The 22,735-nt window shown below is 36.9% G+C and overlaps 2 protein-coding genes across 3 annotated transcripts in view; one reads left to right on the top strand and one right to left on the bottom strand.

Annotated features, from left to right (window-relative positions):
• DSC1 (desmocollin 1) overlaps nt 1-22,735 on the top strand; it is a 357,596-nt gene that overhangs the window by 147,027 nt on the left and 187,834 nt on the right. The gene's annotated exons all lie outside the window — the stretch shown is intronic.
• DSG1 (desmoglein 1) overlaps nt 1-22,735 on the bottom strand; it is a 39,265-nt gene that overhangs the window by 6,580 nt on the left and 9,950 nt on the right. The window contains exons 3-15 of the mRNA XM_045458568.1: nt 22,148-22,183; nt 21,761-21,892; nt 20,166-20,321; nt 17,936-18,080; nt 15,911-16,077; nt 13,570-13,704; nt 13,081-13,266; nt 10,258-10,517; nt 8,824-8,963; nt 5,174-5,521; nt 3,416-3,549; nt 3,013-3,085; nt 194-402 (exon numbers count right to left, since the gene is read on the bottom strand). Of these exons, the coding sequence (XP_045314524.1) occupies nt 194-402; nt 3,013-3,085; nt 3,416-3,549; nt 5,174-5,521; nt 8,824-8,963; nt 10,258-10,517; nt 13,081-13,266; nt 13,570-13,704; nt 15,911-16,077; nt 17,936-18,080; nt 20,166-20,321; nt 21,761-21,892; nt 22,148-22,183 (2,121 nt within the window). The remainder of the gene's footprint in view (nt 1-193; nt 403-3,012; nt 3,086-3,415; nt 3,550-5,173; nt 5,522-8,823; nt 8,964-10,257; nt 10,518-13,080; nt 13,267-13,569; nt 13,705-15,910; nt 16,078-17,935; nt 18,081-20,165; nt 20,322-21,760; nt 21,893-22,147; nt 22,184-22,735) is intronic.

Genomic DNA, 22,735 nt, shown 5'->3' with positions numbered 1-22,735 from the left:
CCACTGGCTGTTTTTAAGGAGAGCAGTAAAGTGATCAGTTCAGAATTATGGAAATTTTATCCAGCAGCAGTATGATTGTCAGGCATAGACTAGAGGCTGGGAAACTGCTAGAGCCCTGCTGGGGACTAGTGGCAGCCTGGAGTAGAGCCGGGGGCACAGGATGGAAAGGAAGGCATGGGGCTAAAGACCTTACCTGACAGAAGTAACTTTCCATGAAGTTCATATTCAGACCTCCTTCTCTACATTCTCTCATAGAATTTCTTCTTAATGTTCCAGAATATTCTTGACATATCTCAGGTACTCCTGGTGTTTTAACTCCTTCTGTTAGTTCAAATCCTGTGGTTCTTTCTCCTCCTCCTAGATCTTGCATTTCTCTGCCGCCATACTCATTTGTGTAAACCCCTAAAGGTTGTTGATAAAATCAAGTTTACTTTCTCTAGTGTCTTGTAGACTAAAAATTAATAACTTTCTATAATGTATGGTTTCTTCATTTAAATCAAATAAAGACAAAACATAAAGAGCTGTAAATATGATATTGAGTTCAAAATAATATTATTAATCAGTTTGTTAATTTGTTAATTGATGCTAACTCTTTGTGGTAATTGTGTCATGCTGGAGGCGGTGCATAGAGGTTATAAAAACATATGCTTTAGAGAGTTTGATTTCAAATTGAGGAAGTCTGGGGGGAAACACCGAAATTCTAAAAGTTAAATAGTATAAGAATACTCCAACATGTTAGAAGCACAGGGTGTCCCGAAGAACGCCCAAGAACCACTGGCTTCAGAGGAGAGGCCATGGCTGTGGTGAGGAAAGGTTTACTTGGATAACCTTGGTTTTCACTTGGATGTGATGGGTGGATAGAAGCTTGTTACAATATTCAAGGTAAGTTAGATAAAATCATGGGTCAGACTGTGGAAGAGCCATGGAGAGGGAAAGTGTTGACTGTGGGATAAATGCCTCATGGCTTTAATATTTTAAAGATCTTGATTTTAGGGACAGTGTGTTTTTTATACTTTTATGACTCTGGTGCTTCTCATTGTGCTTTGTTCTAGATTTGTGTAAAGTTTTATAGATGTAATGAAGGGATAAATGTGTAAGTAAATCCTGATAGACTGATGATTTGACAAGTCTTGAGAACAGAGTGGGTGTCAAGGATAGGGAGATAGAGGGATGCCTGGGTGACTCAGTCGACTGAGCTTCTGATTCTTGATTTCAGCTCCAGTCATGATCTTGTGGTTCATGGTTTCAAGCTCCACGTCAGGCTCTGCACTGGCAGTGGGGACCCTGCTTGGGATCCTCTCTCTTCCTTTCTCTCTGCCCCTCCCTGGCCTGCATGTGTACCCTGCCCCCCAAATAAATAAATAAACTTAAAAAAAAAAAGAATAAAAAGATAGAAGAGTCAACCAGCTTCTGCTTTTGAGGTGAGGGGATGTTGGTGTCATTAACAAAAATGGAGACATTGGGAGGAGAGATAGGTTTAAAGGCTAGTGTGTCTAGTACTTTGGGTAAGGTACATTTCTACAAGCTGTGAGCATTCCTGTGCCTCTCCCATTTTAAAGAGTTCAAAGTAGGGGGGCGCCTGGGTGGTTCAGTCGGTTAAGCGTCCAACTTCGGCTCAGGTCATGATCTCATGGTTCATGGGTTCGAGCCCCATGTCCAGCTCTGTCCTGATAGCTTGGAGCCTGGAGCCTGCTTTGGATTCTGTGTCTCCCTCTCCTCTCTGCCCCTCCCCAGTTCACACTCTGTTTCTCTCTCTCTCTCAAAAATAAATACACATTTGAAAAGAGAGTTCTAAGTAGGAAAGTAATGATAACAAGTTTGAAAAAGACTGAGAGAAAAATAAGAGAATCACTAACTTTGTTTACTTTGAGAAAAGGCAAGATGGTACAAGTGTTTTCAAAGTTATGAAAAATTAAAAAAAACAACAACTTTGTTTTTACTAACATGGTAGTTATCCCTTTGCTGTAAAATTCTAATTGTTCCCTCATTTCTGCCTGTGAACTGGTCTACACCCCTGTTTTAAGGCGTGTCATAGTTATAATTTTGGTTAACGGTGTGCAAGGAAAAACTCCCATTACCTGTACACAGCCTCAGCTGAGAATGTGGAAAGATTCTGATGGTGTTTCATCCACTTACTTTCAATTTAAGAAATGAGACAAGTCTTTTTAGGTCAACCTTTATGCTCATGCTGAGAATGGATGCAATTTTTTTCTTTGTCATGATAGTGGCTAAGTCAGAGTAGTTTTGAATCATTCATGAATTGTGAAGGTAGATTTTAGCCTCAAGAAATGAGCACAGATCTATTTTAATTGGGTCATACATTGGGGAGTTTGGGTGGCTCAGTTGGTTAGGTGCCTGACCCTTGATTTTGGCTCTTGATTGAGGTCATGATTTCATGGTTCATGGGATTGAGCCTCACATCGAGCCCAGCGTTGAGCTCTGCACTGACAGCATGGCACCTGCTTGGGATTCTCTCTCTCCCTCTCTCTCTCTGCCCCTCCCCCACTTGTGCTCTCTTTCTCACTCTCAAAATAAATAAACTTAAAAAAATTGGGTTGTATGTTAATTCTAATTAGTACAGTTGACCCTTCATGGGCTTGAATGCAGATTTTTTTAATGAATAAGTTCAGTAATGTAAATGTATTATTTCTTTCTTATGATTTCTTAAAAACTATTTTTTTGGACCTGGACCAAACTTGACTTGTGGCTACATTTCAGTTCTTCTCTCCTATTTGTAGAGGTCCTAATAGAGTCATCTCATAAGTGCTCTCTAATCACTGAGGAAGATTTTAAAAATTCAACATATAAAAATAATAATTCCTATAGGCTTTTCCTTACCATTGAATTTGCAAATTAGTCATTTAAAAGTGAACGATAGAAATAATTTTAAAGATTAATAAGATAATTGAGAACTGATATGGGATGCAAAGACAAAACAGAATTCCTTCTTACGTCATTTGAGCTGTTAAAATTTAAAAAACAAAACAAAACAAAACCCAAAAAACTTCTTACCTGAGGTGTCAATGCATTCAATCAGATTTCCATTACTAGGTAGTACCGGTGGTACACAGACAGTGGATCCACTCTAAAAGACAAGAAACATTTCCCCATTTTAATGGCTCTTTTGCTTCTATCATTATACTTTGGGTTTGTTCTCAAATTACCTCAGGTTCTAAAAGAACACTATTTATGAAACTTCTGAAATCCATTTAAAACCTGAACCTCATTTCGAAAGCCTTTCCTGGTTACTTCCATCTGATTTCAATGTACCTTTGATTTCTTTTCATTTTCCACATTGGCTGTCCCAGAACAAAGAACAGCACAGACCACAAGTGATGGCCAACGTCTTGGCTCCAGTGCATGAGGGTGAGTGTCAGTGACTGCCAAAGGCCATTTCTTACAAGTTAGCACTTACTATGGGAGGCGGTTGTGGTCCTTCTACTGCCCATGAGTGAATTGCTCCATCTGAACATTCGGGGACAGGCTCAAAGCCAGCGCCCCCATGAGGGGCGCCACCGCAGTCACAACAGATCAACAAAAACGGGACCACTGATGGGGAAAGCATAGGAATATTGGAATTAGCCGCAGAGCCACATTAAAATAAAACAACTTGCTTTTTATGAATAAATTTGAACCTCTAATATAATGGCACTTGATTTTAAAATTACTGTGAAAGCTTCAGAAAACAAACTGATTGATGGTCAGATACCAAAATCAGTGCGAGCTTCAGTATTCTAGACTGTGATGAACTTTTTAATTTGTTATCTAGTATTCAAATTATAGATATTGTTACACCATTAAAACAGATGAGTCTTTTTGCTGTCATTACTCAGGAAAATATTAAAGGAGACAAAAAGGAGAGCTGCAGAGGACAGACAATGTGTTTGAGTCTTTGTGTTCCCTCCTCCATGCCTTTATTTTTTTCCTTTCACACATGCATGCTTTTTTTTATTTCAGCAGTAAAATCTTAACCCATGCTTCAAGTAATTATTCCCTAAAGACTTCCTCCACATGGAATTTTTTCTTGAGTTTATTCACACACAAATAGAGAATATTATGCTACCTAACAAGGTCTTTCTGGTAATCATTTGGGTTTTCTTATTCATTTAAGTAAGTTTCTAGCATGGAGTTTTTTATATAATATAATCTTGATAAATGATTTGGAATGAATGGATGGATGAAGTAAAGGCTATGTAAGTCGAAAATATGACAAAGGATGGAAAGAAACAATAAGCAAGGTAGAGAGGAAGGAACATAGTAAGGATAGTAATAAGGGGAGGGATAGTAAGAGAGGGGAAAAAGAAAGAAAGGAGGGAAAGAATCCTGTATATTTCGCTTTCTTGAAAATTTGCTTGGTTTAGAGATAGCTTTGTATCTAGGGGTATTTGACCCCAAAGCCCATGCACAATTTTTAAATCTGTTACCAACTACACTACCCAAAGGTAATCAACAATATAAAAAACAAGCTTAAAGTGAAAGCAGTAGAGATAAACAATGCCTGAGTAATTAAGTTACTTTTATAAAGTACCTAATTTTAGGGGTGCCTGGGTGGCTCAGTTGGTAAAGCGTCTGATTTCAGCTTAGGTCATGATCTCACAATTTGTGAGTTCGAACCCCGTTGGGCTCTATGGGGACAGTTCAGAGCCTGGAGCCTGCTTTGGATTCTGTGTCTCCCTCGTCTCTCTGCCCCTCCCCTGCTCATACTCTGTCTCTGTCTCTCTGTCTCTCAATAAATAAATAAAGAAGCATTATAAAATACTTAATTTTAAAGTTTTAAAATGTTGGTTAATAATTACTATGGCTAAAAAAGTGAAATTAGAGAATTAGCTCTTCTCATAAATTTTATGTTACATTCTGCAAGTTTGCTTTTTCCGTGTAGCCTTTTCTGATTGTTCGGATCTTTTCTGATTGTCTTCTTCACTCAAATAGCAGTCTGAACCTGCCTGTTATGGCACTTTCCCATTGCACTGAGATTGAATGCAAGGAACTTTTTGCCCTCCATTGCACGTTGACTTTCTTATCTTATTAACCCAACAGCAAACAGGCATTTCTTGATACGTGCACAAAATAAGAATTTGGAAAGTACCTTTCATCAAAGGATCAGAAAGCTTATCTCCTCCCCATAATTTCAGGGAGGGGGATGCCTATGAATAAGATTGTTAAAAGTACTTACATCCTAGGACCAAGAATCCCATGATGAGTAGTCCAATGCCAGCAGGACCAAAATGGACATTATCTAAGGGATTTCTCTGGTAACCACCATCTGGTTGGCCATAGATGTTGCCGTCTGTATTGGTACCACCGCCGTAATCAGTGGAAGTTTTGTCGGCTGTGTTAGTACTGGTGTCACCTCCGGTGTCACCTCCCGTGTCACCTCCAGTGGCACCTCCAGTGGCACTTCCACCGCCGTCATTTCCACTGTCGTCAGTAGTGGTTCCCTGATTACTTTTATCATCCTCTTTCCAGCCGGAACCGTCGAGGTTAATATTAATTGTTCCAGTACAAGTTCTTTGAAGAGTATCTGTAACAAGATTTAAAATGGAAGAAATACCTAATACACATACTGTAATAATTGTCGAACAACACAAAGCCATTTTTTGAGTCAATAACTTATTTCAATGTTTTTCTTCTCATCAATTCAGTAACTTCCCAAATCGTCTCTTGTTTGTGACTGAGTTTTTAAATAAGACAAAGATGAATATTTAAAACAAATTTTTTTAAATGTTTACTTACTTTTGAGAGAGAGAAAGAGAGAGAGAGAGCTCGAGTAGGAGAGGGGCAGAGAGAGAGGGAGACACAGAATCTGAAGCAGGCTCCAGGCTCTGAGCTGTCAGCACAGACCCCCACATGGGGCAGGAATTCATGAGCTGTGAGATCACGACCTAAGTCAAAGTCGGACACTTAACTGACTGAGCCACCCAGGACAACCCGAGACCAAGGTGAATATTAGTGCTCTCCTGAAAAAACTGTCTCATACGTTGAGAAGCATAAACAATAAATGCCATGTTATGTATTTGCCAGTGGTGTGTGATAAGCCACAGTGGAGGCATTTTTAGACAATGTTTTACATACTTCTCGATATTTTAGACCTAGATTTTATTTGTTGTTTTACGGTCTTTCATTTTTTTTTTTTAAGTTTTTATTTACGTATTCTCTACATGCCATGTGGGACTTGAACTCCTGAACATGAGATCATGACCTGAGCTGAAGTCAGATGCTTAACCGACTAAGTCACCTGGGCACTGTTGTATTATCTTTTAACCTTAATTATAATGCCTAAAATTTGTTACTTATTTATATTGACAGATCATATGACTCATTCCATTTTATATTTTTTAAATTTGCATTGTGAGAATTCTTCCATACGTCAATAAACTTTTCATTATATAGTTTTTTTATGGCTACATAATTTCACATCAAGTGGACCATAGTTTACCTACACATATTACCTGTTAATTATTATAGATAATGCTATAATTAACATCTCTGTACATTCAGACTTTTATAGTTAGGACTTCTAAGATTATTAAAATTGGGTAAACACATAGGAATGATTTTGTTTGAAGTCATTGTTTTTATCTCTATGACAGAAATGTGAGCTCTGTGTCAGACTTTGTTCATTGATATAACCCTAGAACCTGGCACAATGGCTGGCATTTCATCAGGATTCAATATATAGTTGTTTTTTTTTTTTTTTTAATTTTTTTTTCAACGTTTATTTATTTTTGGGACAGAGAGAGACAGAGCATGAACGGGGGAGGGGCAGAGAGAGAGGGAGACACAGAATCGGAAACAGGCTCCAGGCTCTGAGCCATCAGCCCAGAGCCTGACGCGGGGCTCGAACTCACGGACCGCGAGATCGTAACCTGGCTGAAGTCGGACGCTTAACCGACTGCGCCACCCAGGCGCCCCTAATATATAGTTTTTGAATAAATGAAGAAACATAACAGAGACAAGTTTAAATTCAGTCTATCCAATATCAAAGCCCATGCCCTTTCAGCTCAGCTGTGCTGATTCTGCTATTGCTGTTATTTTTGTTGTTATTTTTATCATTATCATTGCATACACTACTTATAAGTTTGCATTTTTTGAAGACAAAAGGAATGCTCTCTATTTGCCCTAAGTCTAATAATTTCATAAGCAGAAGTTCCAGTTTCTTCATGTATCTAATTAAGCTTGATGTTGGCTGTCTGCAAAAGGAGTAAAGTAGCAATTGCTTAAGATAATTTCAGCACTGAATCAAAACAAGTTTTATCTATAGATTAAATCAGCATTTCTATTTGTAGTGTATATTTTTAAAACCACATTTATTTTTGGTGTGCCTGAGTGGCTCAGTCAGTTAAGAATCTGACTCTTGGGTGGGGGTGGTGCCTGGGTGGCTCAGTCGGTTGAGCGTCTGACTTTGGCTCAGGTCATGATCTCGCAGTCCCAGAGTTCTAGTCTCGCAACAGGCTGACAGCTCAGAGCCTGGAGCTTGCTTCAGATTCTGTGTCTCCCTCTCTCTCTCTGCCCCTCCCCCGCTTGTGCTCTCTCTCTCAAAAATAAATAAACATTAAAAAAGTTAAAAAAAAAAAAAGAATCCAACTCTTGGTCTTGGCTCAGGTCATGATATCAAAGTTCGTGGGTTCCAGACCCATGTAGAGCTCTGCACTCACAGCACAGAGCCTGCTTGGAATTCTCTTTCTCTCTCTTTCCCTCTGCCCCCCCCCCACCCTGCTCTTGCTCTCTCTCTCTCTCTCTCTCAACATAAATAAATAAATTTCTTAAAACTACATTTATTTTGACTAATTATGATAAAAAAAACCAGTATAATTTGGTAAATTTCTGAATTGTTGAAAGACTTTAAACTTATGGTTTCTTTTCAAAGTTTATTTATTTTAAGAGAGAGAGAGTGCACGCAACAGAGTGTACACAAACTCACAAGCAGGGGAGGGGCAGACAAAGGGGGAGAGAGAGAATCCCAAGCAGGCCCCAGGCTGTCATTGCTCAATCTTACAAACTATGAGATCATGACCTGAGCTGAGATCAAGAGGCAGACAGATGCTTAACCAACTGGGCCACCTTGTTGAATGACTTTAAAGACATGCTATTTCATTTGTTTTTAATCTGTAAAGCAAGTGGAAATTGTCAACCCCTGTCTAGGACAATCAAAAGAGACAAGAGAGAGAGAAAAGGGGAGAAATAGAAAGTCAAGAAGAGGAACTGAATTAGCAAATATTGCTTAGTGGAATTAGTCTCGGACTTCTCTCCTCTTGTGGCCAACCTAATTTTAATTCTGTTGGTTTGGCAAAGTAATATAAGCATGCTACTTCCAAATTGTTCACATGAAGTTGTATATCACCTTTCCAAGAAAATTATGTAAAGTCATGTCAACTTTTCTGTTGGACTAATTATTTGAAAGTAATTTAAGAATACAAGTTAAAATTTTCATTTGAAATGAATAAGAACTAAAATCTATTGAATGTCAGCACTTTTCTAAGTGCTTTACATGTTAATAATTCTTTTAATATCTCTAGATCCATAATGTTAGTGTCCCGTTTTACAGAAGAAAAGACTGAGGAATAAATGGGTTAAGTAACTTCTTTAAAATCTTATTGTTACTAAGGGATGGTGAAAGATACCAATCCAGTCTCACTCCAGAGCTCATGGGCTTAGCCACTGAGTTACACTGTTTCTCATATTATTAAAAATTTGAATCTATAATAGCCAGTATGATTTTTCTGTTGGGAAAGGATTATTTCAAAATATAACAATTAAAATTTTAATATTTGAGTGTATATATAATTTCCTCTAGAAGGGAAAAAAGTTAAGTTGATTTCTTACCATCTATAGATAGAATTGTTCCTTGGTATTTCCCCCCAAGCATTTTATATTGTTCCATGGTAACTGCATTTCTCAAAGTAATTATGCCTGTTCTTGAGTCAATATCAAGTAGGTTAGCAGGATTATTTCCCATTACATATCTGTATTTGAAGAAAACAGTACAAATTAATGTTAGCTATCTAAAAGAGAAACAGAGAGACAGAGATTTTGATTATTAAACACATATTTCAAGTCAGTAGTTATAACCCCTGGATATTATTTTCGATTATTAGAGACTTTATTTTTTATCAGGGAAGTGCCACCACATTCAGAACTAGAAAAGGTTTGGGGTGCCTGGGTGGCTCAGCTAGTTGAGCATCAAACTCTTGATTTTGGCTCGGGTCATGAACCCAGGGTGGTGTGGGATCAAGCCCCGAGTCAGGCTCCTTGCTGAGTGTGGAGCCTGTTTAAGATTCTCTCTCTCTCTCTCTCTCTCTCTCTTTCTCTCTCTTTTTCTTCCCCCCTGCTCTTCTCCCCCACTCTCTCTCTCTCTAAAAAAATTTTTTTAAAAATAAATAGAAAAAGGTTTAAATTTAAGAAAAATAAATTGCTGGCAGCCATTTCTAATGGAATATCTCTTATGCCCACTTGGATGTCAGAATCATCTTTGATGCTTGAAGTCTCATTTTCATTTGGTTTTGGTAGCATCAGAACTATCCTGGAAGACCCAGATCCTGGAACTCCCTGGTCTGCTTCTAATTCTAAACTGTTCTCTTCCCTAAGAAGTTAAGTTACTTCTCCATCAGTGTGTGGTTTCATTCTCTCCCAATTTTTACTCCCCCTTCTCATATTCACAATGACTTTATAGGGCTTCTGTTGAATTTCCTTCTCATTTACATATTTGTTAAACATTGCTTAGATAACTCTGTCTCAGGCACTGTGAAACTCAAAGACTAGATGGGAGGGGATGGGGAGGGATGGTCCGCCCTCAATGAACTCACATCTGTGGAGTACAAAGAGAGTGTATCATTATTCAATGCTGATTATAAAGTGAAGAGAGTAGCTGAAATGAGCTAACTAAATCTAATTGACTTCAATCTGGGCAGATCTGCAATGGGAAAATCAGTCCATCAGATCTTCTGGGAGAATAACCATGATATGTGGTAATCAGCTAATTGGTCAATAAAATACATAAACACAGAAATGTCAAACTTCCAATATTTTCCACATTTTACACCTTTACTTTTTTTACATCTTACATTTGCACAATTTTTTATGTTTTCTTAAGTTAAAAGCTCTAAATTAAACAACAATTCAGTAGTTAGTACTTTTTATGTTTGAATGATGGTTTCAAAAATAAAGAATTTTAATTTGGATACTTAAAATTTCTAAAGAGAACACACTGTATTTAAGTTCAATATACGGTAAAAGTTATTTGGAGAATATCAGTCTTACCTAACAGTTGTTGAAGCTACACCTGTGTCAAGGTCAGTAGCTATAAAGTCTCCCACTTTATAATTTTGCCCCATGTTGCTAGTCACTACATATGTCTTTGAACCTGGACGGAACACTGCGCCTTCAATTACATTTAACACAGTCACAGAGATGGCGGTTGCTGTGAGTTTGTATTGAGACATAACTGAATGATGAAATTCAGCTTTATTTCTGACACCAATACTAAGTTGCAGATTCTTCATATCTTCATAATCTAGGGGCTAGAAATGACAAAGCAAAATATTTTTACTATAAGGAAAAAACATTTTGGAAGAAAGACAAATCCTTTGATAATAGGCCAGAAAACTCTTACATCTCTTTCTTTAATTAAATATAAATACACATACATACGTGCTCTATTCTTTCTTTAATTCAATACAAACACATGAAAATATAGCAAGAAAAAAATCCAATTATCCTAGGTCCTTTGTCAAAACAGTTGGTAATATATGACATGAATTTTAATTATACATCAAGCAAATTAAAAACTTAAAATATATAGATGCATTTTGTCTTTTGTCTTTTGCATTTTGTAGCAAAAAGACAGTTTATGTTAGCTTCTATCATTTCATTTTTCTCAAAAAGTAGATCTAGGGGCATTTGGGTGGCTGAGTTGGTTAAGTGTTCAACTCTTGATTTCAGCTCAGGTCATGATCACATGGTTTGTGGAATTGAGCCCTGCGAACCCCACATGGGGCTCTGCTGTGACTTCACAGGGTCTGCTTGGGATTCTCTCTCTCCCTCTTTCTTTGCCCCTCTCCTTCTTATGCATACATACTCTCTCTCTCTCAAAAATAAACATTTTTTTTAAAGTAGCCTTATTTATTACAAAGTATGGACCAAATATATAGTGCATTCAATCATTTGACTTTTTATCCATAAAGTACTATTTAGAAGAAATTTTATTTCTGTAAATGTGACTTCTTTCAATAAGTCTAGTAACCAAACAGTATAAAAATAATAAAAATCCTTATTTTCTTCAGTATATTCTGGAAAAAATTTATTTCATATTATAAAATAATCAAGTAGTCATTTTCATTATGAAAGTTGGTGTCAATTCACCACTTATGAAATTCACAAACAACTATGCATTATGCCCATAAGTTCCAAGTGTATTTTTCTAAATTTTCATATGGGAGTAATTTAGATGACCATCGATTCATACATCAAACTCTCCACTTAGTACATTTTTTTAAAATTTGTTTAATGTTTATTTATTTTTGAGAGAGAGAGAGAGAGAGAGAGAGAGAGAATGAGTGGGAGAGGGGCAGAGAGGGAGGGAGGCACAGAATCTGAAACAGGCTCCAGGCTCTGAGCTGTCAGCACAGCCTGACATGGGGCTCAAACTAGGGAACAGTGAGATCATGACTTAGGCTGAGGTGGGATGCTTAGCCAACTGAGCCACCCAGGCACCCCTCCATTTAGTACAACTTTTAATCCTTGCTATAATGTTGGCTTCATTTGTAATTCCAAGAAAGTCTATAATATCATGTATACATATATATTACACATAATTATAATAAAGGAATTAATATAGGATGTCATGCCTGGAAGAAAAATCAAAATTATTCCTATTTTATGGATAGAGATATTGAGGATAAATAGACTAATTTTTAAAAGTAATGTAGTTATTTGGGATGAAAAAGATTAGGACTCATTTTCCCCAGTATGGAATCCTAGATAGAACAGAGGAGACAATATGAACTTATAGCTAGAGAAACTTATGTTTGAATGTCAGCCATACCGCTTACTAGCTATCAGAACTCGAACAGGTTACATACTGTCTCTGAACCTCAGTGTATTTATCTGCAATATGGGCATATAACCTAATTTGCAGGGATGCTGTGAGGAATAAACTAAAACATCTGCATCCTGCGTCAGGAAATAGAAGCTATAGGCATAGTGACACTTTATGAAGACATGAGATAAATGATCGCACATTCTTATGGGGACAGAATTCTTAGAAGTCTGTTTCCCAGGACTATTCTGAAAGAAGGAAATAGTTTTAAAAATGACTATGTTTTGCCATAAAGAATGCATACAATCCATCTTCTAGCACAGGCTGAAACCTTCACTATCAGCTCCCCAGGAGTCACATTCTCTTTTTCTCACATCTTAGAGGAAATTCTACCTCTGGTACATGTGGTGGGTCATCAATGTAGGGGGGACATAGGAGAATTCTGTTGACTTGGACCAAATCTTTGTTGCTTGGACCAAATCTCTAGTATATTTGTGTTCATAATAAGCCTTGGTCAGCAGCCACAGGGAGATGGGACTGTGATAATTCTATAATGACAGTAATTTAATTTTAATTTTATAAAAACACACTGGAGAACTAAACTTTTAATTACATGATAAATATTCTTAGTGCATATTAATTAATGTAATTAATTAATTACACAGACACATTTATTGACACAGACACATTTTTAGAAGGCCATGTTCAATCTGCTTAAAAATATTCTTCAAACGTCTGAAACTGAACCTTAAGGGTTACTCATACTTTGTTGTGAGTATAAAATAAGATTCATTTTTAGAATTCTCTTAATTTATATGATCTGTGAAGGCATAGTGTATTAATAGAAGAGACTGTCAAGTTCAAGTTTAATGCCTGGCTTCATAAAGTGATATAAGCGGAAAAATGGTAAAAAAGCTCTATGTCATATATCATTTTAAAACACTGTATTTTATTCTTTTACTCAATTTTGTGAGATGTTAACATTTTAAGATTAACATTTTGAAAAAGACTAAAAAACTAAATTATTTAGGGTAATTATACCATACCTTAACAACCTTTAAAATTCCCACATTTGTTCTTTCATTCATTTCTATGTCAAACCAACCTCCTTCATTTCCAGAGATAAAGAAAATGACTGCTATCCAGTTAGCTGAGTACTCTTCATCCAAGTCAATTACTCTAATCTGGACCAAATTTGAATGTAGAGCATTTTCTTCAATACTAGCGGAATACTGAAAGAAGAAGGAAAAAAATTTTAACACCAACTGTGTGAGTGAGAGGAGAACTATACCAGATTTTCAGAGACTGTTTATGGTCATTCATTATTTAGAAAAGAGATCTGTGTTTATAGTCTCATGCTTCGTTGTCCAAATACATATATTTTGCCCAGGTATTATGTACACAAACACAAGACAATGTACGTGTTTGTTTACATTTGGGTTTTATGTGACTAAAACTATCACGTGTCCCTATGAATAGAATTATTTGAACAAATTTTAGAATTAAAGTTATTAATTCCAAGGACAAACACTTACTGAAGACTGTTCCATGTACGGGATGTTATCATTAACGTCAAGGATTTTAATGTTGCATTCACACTCTGCTGACATGCCATCTGCCCCACCGTCTCGGTCTGAGCCTCTCACAGCAAGGGAATACTGGCTGTATTGCTAAAAGCACACATATCAAAACACATTACAAAACATATCACAGTTGATCTAGACAGTCCTGATTCTGCCTCATGCAAAGTTCTTTTAGAATGTTAGTTCAACGTAAATCTATGATTAAGACAGGGTAACAGAGAATATTGAAAATCCGCACATCTCAATGAATCAATATAGCAGTTGGTTCTTTCTTTCTTTCTTTCTTTCTTTCTTTCTTTCTTTCTTTCTTTCTTTCTTTCTTATTTTTGAGACAGAGAGAGACAGAGCATGAGCAGGGGAGGGGCAGAGAGAGAGGGAGACACAGAATCCGAAGCAGGCTCCAGGCTCTGAGCTGTCAGCACAGAGCCCGACGCGGGGCTCGAACTTAGGGACTGTGAGATCGTGACCTGAGCCGAAGTCAGACACTCAACCGACTGAGCCACCCAGGCGCCCCAAGCAGTTGGTACTTCTATTTCCAGCAATGCTTATCCAGCGTCATTTAAAAGAAACAACACTTTTAAAGGCCTCATTCCTTATTATATGTCCAGGGTTGAAAAAGTTTATAAAGTGACCAAAAGTTTATAAAATAACCAAAATGGTCAGGAGGAGAGAGATTAAGGTTTACCAAGAATTAATGGCATGAAAATTCCAAACTGTAAATAATCAGCCATGGAATGTGAAAGAAGAATAAAGACATAAGAAATGATTTGCATTTCTGGGAGGTAGGAGTGGTAGATGGAAGCAGTGGCGTTATTGATGATCTGTCTTCTTGATTCTACTCAATGGTGCTTAAATTTTTACAAGCTAGAAAAAACCGTGAAGCCTTTTCCAGACACATGCATACACACATCCTCATTCAAAATTGTGGATATCGTTTTATAGGATTCATAGTTAGAGACATCATGAGGGCTCTCCGTGGTCTCTACATTAAAAATATCTGCTCTGGTGGCCTGCCAGTGACTGCAGAGTTCCTTTAATATTTAGGGCTCTTCACCACTAAAAGTCTTGTGACATTAAAGGAATTCCATTGGGCTCTTTAAGGAAGTTTAAGAGAGAAAATGTTAATAGTTAATTTCTTCTGATGGTTGTTTTCAAACAAGTGAAAAAGGAGATACAGGTGACTTAGGAACTGATAGTTTTGGGATCATTAAACAGTGTGAAAATAATCTCATTTATCCTAAATGTAGGAGTCATTAATAGGGGAATCATCACTTCAAAATAACTATAATAATTAAACTAAAATTTAATTAACTATCCATTCAAAAATAAAACTTCTTCATTTATATCCCCCAAATACATACAGACCTGGTAAATCCTATCAATATTTTTTAAAAGATGAAAATGTTGATACTTTTATATTAAATAATGGGACCACATGGCATTAATCGATTCTAACTTGATTCTAACTTGCTAACAATCACTAATCACTTTCTTATTTGTAAATGAGAAGGTTGGTCTGGATGTTACTCAATTCCTTTCCATCATACCGATTCTGTGATTCATTTCCCAAAGTAATCAGTGGTCTGTCAGTAGGTGAGAGATAGGAAGGAAAAAGAAGAGTTCTGTTGTCAGATGAGCTTAGGATATTCTGGGCTAAAAGGAAGATAAACACGTTTCTTAGCTTCTAGGAATTCGTAGAGCTTCTACCATGTTCATGCACTGTGACTCACCAAGATGGGGGATGTGATAGCAATTGTTTCTTAAATCTATTTCATTATAGAACACATTAAAAAATAGAGCTTTTAGGGGTGCCTGGATGACTCAGTCGATTAAGCATCCGAGTTTGGCTCAGGTCATGATTTCGCAGTTTGTGAGTTCGAGCCCCGTGTCAGGCTTCGTGCTGACAGCTCAGAGCCTGGAGCCTGCTTCGGATTCTGGGTCTCCCTCTCTCTCTGCCCCCCTCCCCCCACTCATGCTCTGTCCCTCAAAAATAAGTAAACGTTAAAAAATAGAAAAAAATAGAGCCTTTGCCTCTGCCTAATGGATATTCTCATGTACTTTCAGAATCTAGTTGTCTTAAATTGAGGTAATTCTTAGGTAGGATTGAATGAAAAGTGACAGTTTAAAATGTATTTGTGGAATTCTCGTTTTTTTCATTTTGAAGATATTTGTTATACCATTACCATTACGTGAAAATTTAAACATATTGCTTTCTTTTTCTTTCTTAGATACTCTTGCTTTTAGAGTCCCTTCCTTGGAAACTAACAAACCAATCGAAGAAAAAGAATATTACCTCTCTGTCTAGAAAATTATTCATTGTTCGAATTTCTCCAGTGTTTCTATTGATAATAAACATTGGTGAATCAGAAGGTTCCTGTCTTATGATCTTGAAGGCTATTTTTGAGTTCAAATTATTTGGTTCATCTGCATCAGTAGCATTGAGTCTCATCACCAGTGTATCTAGAAATCAAGAAAAATTGGTTGGGAATGGACAGTTTGCATTTTTGTTATAATACAGTATATTGCTTTTTTAACAAGTGTTAAAGTTGGTTGGTCCATATAAGGTATGCTCTACCATTTTCCCTGTCTACTTCAACAGCTTAGCTCCTTTCTAAACTTTTGCCTATACAAAAAGATCACATTTTCCCAGGAACTTACACATTTCTGACAGTTAGAAAACAAGGATATGTTTTATTCTGTGTTTCCTTTTCATGTTCTAGTATTATCCTTTTTTTAAAGCCTACTGTGGTGAAACAAATGATATCAAGGCCAGACCAAATTTTTCCTAACTATAGAACTTACTAGCTATATAATCTTGGCTTCAGTGTCCACCTCTATAAATGGGGATGATAATAGTACTGTGTTCATTGAGTTCGTGAGAGAATTAAACAGTTTAATGAGAAAAAATTATAGGAAGTTCCCACTGGCTGAGTTCTGTTTTGCATGGTCCTTAGTGAAGCGGTAGGTAACAAATAGGTTTAAAGAGATGCCTAACTACATACTTTTCTTATCCCTTATCTTTTCCGTGAATCTTATAAACAGTTTTGATGAAGGACACTAGAGAAGGAAAAGCTGCCAGTGTTCATGAGCTAGAATTCTTCTTTACACTCAAAGTCTTTTTTAGCACAAGTGCCTTGTCTGTAAACACAAATGCAAGAGATAGCTCCCTTCTCACTGTGTGCACACACACGCACTTGCCTGTCAAGAATGGTACTAAGGAAAACAAACAGTGGATTTCGATTCCATTTTTCTTTTCTATATTGTGTGAATTTTTACAACAAATGTTTTTAGAATGATATTTTAGAAGGGATACTATTCAAAGTATATGTATAGTATTTTAATAAATAAAAGTACACTGTAAGGATTTTTGGAATTTATAGTAAATTATACCACTCAAAGGTCAAAAGTAACTATGGTGAGATGAAGTTTTGAATTTAAATGAGAAATCATCACTGCTGTTTTAAATATATTTAGGACAATCTTCACTGGTGTGCTAGACAGTTAATTTTCCCAAGTGACTCAGTATTTGGCAGTTAAAATGTTGCCATTTACAGTAATCCATGAGGAGGACATTATACCTTCAGATAGTCAAAACTCTTACAAATAAATGCTCTGCCAAGTTTATAGGTTTTCTGGTGCCCCGTAACTAACCACTTGGGACCATCAGCTTTCACTATGCATGGGGGGGCCAAACAAGGTTAAGGTTATAGTACATTCCAAATACATAAAATAAGTAATTTGAGTAAAAAGCAAGGAAAACCTATATTTATGACATCATATATAAAAAGGGAAAACAAGTTTTGCTTTGTGTTTATTTACTGTCAACAAAAACTCTTGAAGATTGTGGTCACAAAATAGATGGCCTGGAAGTGATTTCTACTAACGACTTGAAAGTAGGTTAACAACAACAACAAAAAGGCAGCATGAACAGAAGTGGATGAGATTTGCCCTTCAGAACAGCTGGGCTGGGAGGCTAAATTCTCCCAGTGCCCTTGCCACCACCGTACAAAGTACTTTTGGGATTTCTCCCGAGGGGTCTACAACTGAGCTGGTGCGTGAGTTACATGAGAAGACCCTTCTCATTTCTTTGGAGTTGTTCCTTGTGTGTGCCAGATTGGAGCTACTTCCATAGTTAAAGGGAAGCCATTATGGAGACTTCTCGTGCTTTTCTGTTCTGGTTGCTTTTCTATACTTAATCTTTTACATTCATGATGACGTAGTTAGTACCTTCACATAGTTTGGCGTCTCGTTGCTTGGCTGTGAAGAGTGATCTGGAAGTCAGTATGTTCTTGTTTACTTCATAAAATGAATTACTTACTTGCATTAGAATTTTCTTCTATTTGTCCCAGAAAAGTAGACATAGAAAATACTGGAGGGTTGTCATTTATATCCAAAACCCTGACTCTGAGCTCGAGAGGCCTCTCTAAATCTTGACCCAGGGAATTCAGAGCCCGGCAATAGATCTAGGGGAGAAGATAAAAATAATTATTTGGCGCAACAAATACGTATTAAGTTTTTATTTTGTTTGGACACTATGCTAGGTGTTGTGGGTAACCAAAAAAAAAAAAAAATAAGACCTATTATTTGCTACAGAAGGTAGATGCAAGCAGTAGTTAGAATCAATAAGGGGAGGCAAACACAAACTCAAAATACCATTTGAGAAAAGGTAACGTGATAAGTTATTTAGAAGAAGACTTAGCATACTGTAACATTATAGGGGGATGTAATTATTGAGAGAGATCTTGAAGGAGAATTTCAGCAAGTGGAACTGGGAATCGGCAAGATGTTCCAAGCAAAGGGTTTTATGTGAGGAAAGAAGCAGAGTAATGACAATGCATTATTTGAAATTAGGAGTCAGGGCTATTGGCTTTGAGGATGGGGTAAAGGAGGCATCAAAGAAAGGGAGTATTCGGTAAGCTTAAGTGGTGTCACCCACTATGTGGGTGTCTGTATTATTATTGTTGCTGCTGTTACTGTTATTATTCATATGTGAAGTGTACATAAGTATAATGGATGCTATTTTACCCATGTGGTATATCATATAAAAATGCATTGTGCTTCAAGAAAAGCTAATAGGTTGGCATGGTGACTCAGAGGTTTTGTGAGTAAACATTGTCAGAGGTAGGGCAGGAGTATAGATTTGGAATAGAAGGCTAAGGAATTGAAATAGCCCAAGGAGTACAAACAGGCAGCGTGACTGAAAGCACAAACATCCATTACTATTTGAAGGTGTTTGGGCATATGGGTTGATGGGGATTTTTTAATGTTTATTTATTAATTTTGAGAGAGAGACAGAGTGCAAGGGAGCACGAGTGGGGGAGGGGCAGACAGAGGGAGAGAGAGAATCCCAAGCAGTCTCAGCACTGACAGCACAGAGCCCCTTGTGGGTCTCGATCTCACAAGCTGTGAGATCATGACCTGAGCAGAAATCCAGTTGGACCCCAGGCACCCCTGGATTGAAGGGGCTTTAACCGAGCGAGCTTACAAGATCAAGGAAGGTTTTCTTTATTTCCTTTTTATTTTAAGTATTAACAAGTGTTGATCATGATGATAAATGGACATGGAAGCCGCCAATGGAGAAAGCAGAAGAGAGATGAAAACAAAGTTGATAGAATAAGGTTCTTGAAGAAACAGATAATTATGGAACAATGGATATCTTGGGGCTAAACTCTGGGGACAAAGCAGAAAATTAATTTTATTTTTGGATTTAATGCAGAACATTTCTGAGCTGGGGGAGGGAGAATTAACTGTGGGAATGTTTGACGGAAGGCTTCACACTTTTTAGCGAAGTTAGTCATCAGGTCAGCTGCTTAAAGTGCAAATGAGGCTGAGGGTTTGGACTTTTGTCCCAGCCACTCTCAAGAATGGGAGTGTGATTCAGTTAAGGATGGATTAGAGTATTTCCAAAGCACGTTCTGAGCTCAGGTGAGACTGAGCAATGTGAATTTATAATAAAATATGTTTATTCAGAAAAGGCTCCCTTAGTAACTCAAAAATAATCTCTCAGGATCGGAGTTAAAGAGAAGCAATTATTCTCAACTGAATTAAAGAAAAAGAAATAAGGGGGCACCTGGGTGGCTCGGTCAGTTAAGCGTCTGACTCAGGCTCAGGTCATGATCTCATGGTTTGTGAGTTCAATCCCGCATCGGGCTCTGTGCTGACAGCCCAGAGCCTGGAGCCTGCTTCGGATTCTGTGTCTCCCTCTCTCTCTGTCCCTCCCCTGCTCTCATTCTGTCTTGCTCTCTCTCAAGAATAAATAAAAATATTAAAAAAAAAAAAGGAGTAAGAGTTAGGTACTTGCCCTCCGAAACAAATATTCTAGCTTGCCACTGGAGACAGACCAGAGGCTAACATTTTTGGTAAGGCATTTTATAAAGGCGTTTCTCCTAATCTTACTTTGGTTCCGTTGGGTCATGAGATGCTCATGAATTGAGACAATCAAAAATGTCTCATATTGGGATTCCTGAAATCAAATAAAATGATCTGAGCTTAAGGTATTCCAAAAATAATTTGAGCCTGAACATATGTATTACATGGAGCCCACTTACAATGAAAAAAGGGGTGACCTCTCGATCAACTATGGATGTTATATTAATTTCACCAGTTTTTTGATTAATAATGAAGATTCCATAAGGTGGCTGATCAATTCCTACTCCAGAGATGCGGTATGTAACTTGCTGGTTTGCAGCACAATCTGAGTGAATCTGCAGAGAGAGCACAGGTGAAAATATTACAGAGAGCAAATAGAAAGTGTTATGTTTGATAAACAACAGCCATCTTTCCCAAGAACTATTGAATGTGAGTACCTGTTTCCTTTTGGGAAATGCTGGAAATAGATATTTTTCTAGTTATAGCTATAGTATTTTCCATAATAACTGGCAGTGTAATAAAAGAAATTCATTTCCATTTCTACCAAATAAGAAAATAAGAAAATATCACCTTAATAAATGCAGGGCTATGCAGTCACCATTCACTCATTCATTCGTTCATTCATTCAACATTTACAATTGTCTGTGTTATTTTCAGGTTCTGTGCTAGCACTGGCTCTAGAGTAGGGAACTCCTTGCCCTCTCAAGGAGTTTAGCAATGTTGTCATCATATAACTTTGGTCTCCTGATTCAAAATGTTTTTTAAATGTAAAGTTTCAGAAGAGAATTTGAAGTAGATTTATATAGGTAACAAGAGTTATCTGACGCTTTGTAGAAGTTCTTAATTCTGAAAATGGGGAGGATGTGATATCAGAAAAGTAAGGAGATCATCCCAAATAAATGACTTGTAGAAACTGGGATTCTTTCTTTGAAATAAAATATTATAGGATTCTATGCAACTCTAACTGGGGAGTCTGTATATCTATCTGAATGTGTGTATATTTGTATATGTGTTTATGTATGTATATATATTTTTGTCTGTGAATCTGTGTGTGGGGATGTATTTATGAGTGTGTGTGTGTGTGTGTGTGTGTGTGTCTTTGTACAAAGGAAGATATACAAGAGAATATGAAAGAGAGTGCATTGTGAATTCTTACTTAAAAAGCCAAAAGTAGGTATTCAATTCTAATCAATCAAGGCAGAAAGAATACACATTGAAATAGTCCCTCTGAGTATGCTGAGTGTTAAATTCATTATTTAAATCACTATATTTTTGGGGGTGCATTGTGGCTCAGTCAGTTAAGTGACTGATTTTGGCTCAGGTCATGATCGCATGGTTCATGGGTTTAAACCCCGCTTGGGGCTCAGTGCTGACAACTCAGAGCCTGGACCCTGCTTCCGATTCTGTGTCTCCCTCTCTCTCTGCCCCACCCCTGCTCGTGCTCTGTCTCTCTCTGCTTCTCAAAAATAAATAAAAAATGTTAAAAAAAATTTAAATCACTATATTTTTCTACCTAGAATTTGGGATAACATATGGTCACTTGTATTTATTTTACCAATGAGGTTAGTCAATGTTTGTTTACCCATGTGCCTAAATTTCTTAATTTATCCTTTTAGTGGTTTAGTTTTCATAATCTAAGTGACTATAATTCTGTTTTGTGTTATAACTTCTTGGTAATTTATATTCATAAAATATTTAAAAGGCATTTTCTTTTGAACTTTAACCACCCCATCCATTCTGACTTTCGATTCTATGCTTTGGGGTGGATGCTTACTTTGGCAATTGGGTTCCTCTTTGAATTGTCTTCACCTTCACGACAGGCTGCAGCGAACTTGATCCATTCACGTTTTTGCCTCCTGATTGAATGCCACTTGATGGTGCCATTTTTGGTGTTGTAATCTCTTACCTTGAATGGGCAGGATAAAGTAGTAGTATGTATTAACTTTTATTCAGAATTCTCATTCCACTGAAGGTTTTGGAGGAGAGGGTATTGTAATGTCAGAGAGGATGTTTAACTGGGAAAATTTTTTGATAATCTATTAATTTTAGCATAACATTCATTTTACTTATATGGGTGAATTTTCTTTAGAAAATATGTTGTGACTCCCAAACCATTTTCTCAATTTTTAATTTGGAAAAAAATAGATTTGCTGTATATTACCTGGATTCGAAATTCACTGTTAACTTCCACCACCACCTATAAGAAAACAATATAATCACAACAGTTAATTTTTAATTAAGTGCTTTATAATTCATGTTATCCAATCATTAAAAAAAAATCAAACAAGTCTTGTGAGTCATTAGAATTATTGTCATTCTGGATAGCAGATGGATCTTTCTTAACTCTCAGGTCTCATGATGATACTGTGGACTCCTTTTCATTTTGTTTTTACTTTTCGGTTATGCTTTTCTTCTTTTTAATGTCTTTTATTTTTTAACCTCTTTTTCATTCTTCACCTACGCAGATACTCATTATCATATGAGCTAGGACATTGAACCCAGGAGGAGTGAGCATTGGAAATTTAGGCTTTCTTAGTAAATCTTGTGCCTGAAAAGCTAGAGATACTCTAATGCTGTTCAGTGATATTCAACAGTAAGGTATGATACTTAAACTTTTGACTATAGTTTCAGGATCTGACTAGTCATAGATGGAATAGAAAAAAAATGTTTTGGAGTGAAGAAAGGATATGAAACAGGAAGTATCTGAAAAGTTTCAGAATATTTGCTCCTTCACATTCTAATCCTAAAT

The sequence above is a fragment of the Leopardus geoffroyi genome, chromosome D3, assembly GCF_018350155.1.
Source record: "Leopardus geoffroyi isolate Oge1 chromosome D3, O.geoffroyi_Oge1_pat1.0, whole genome shotgun sequence".
In the NCBI taxonomy this organism is placed as follows: domain Eukaryota; kingdom Metazoa; phylum Chordata; class Mammalia; order Carnivora; family Felidae; genus Leopardus; species Leopardus geoffroyi.
The sequence above is the reverse complement of the archived record's forward strand: the minus strand, read 5'-3'. Positions and strand labels throughout refer to the sequence as shown.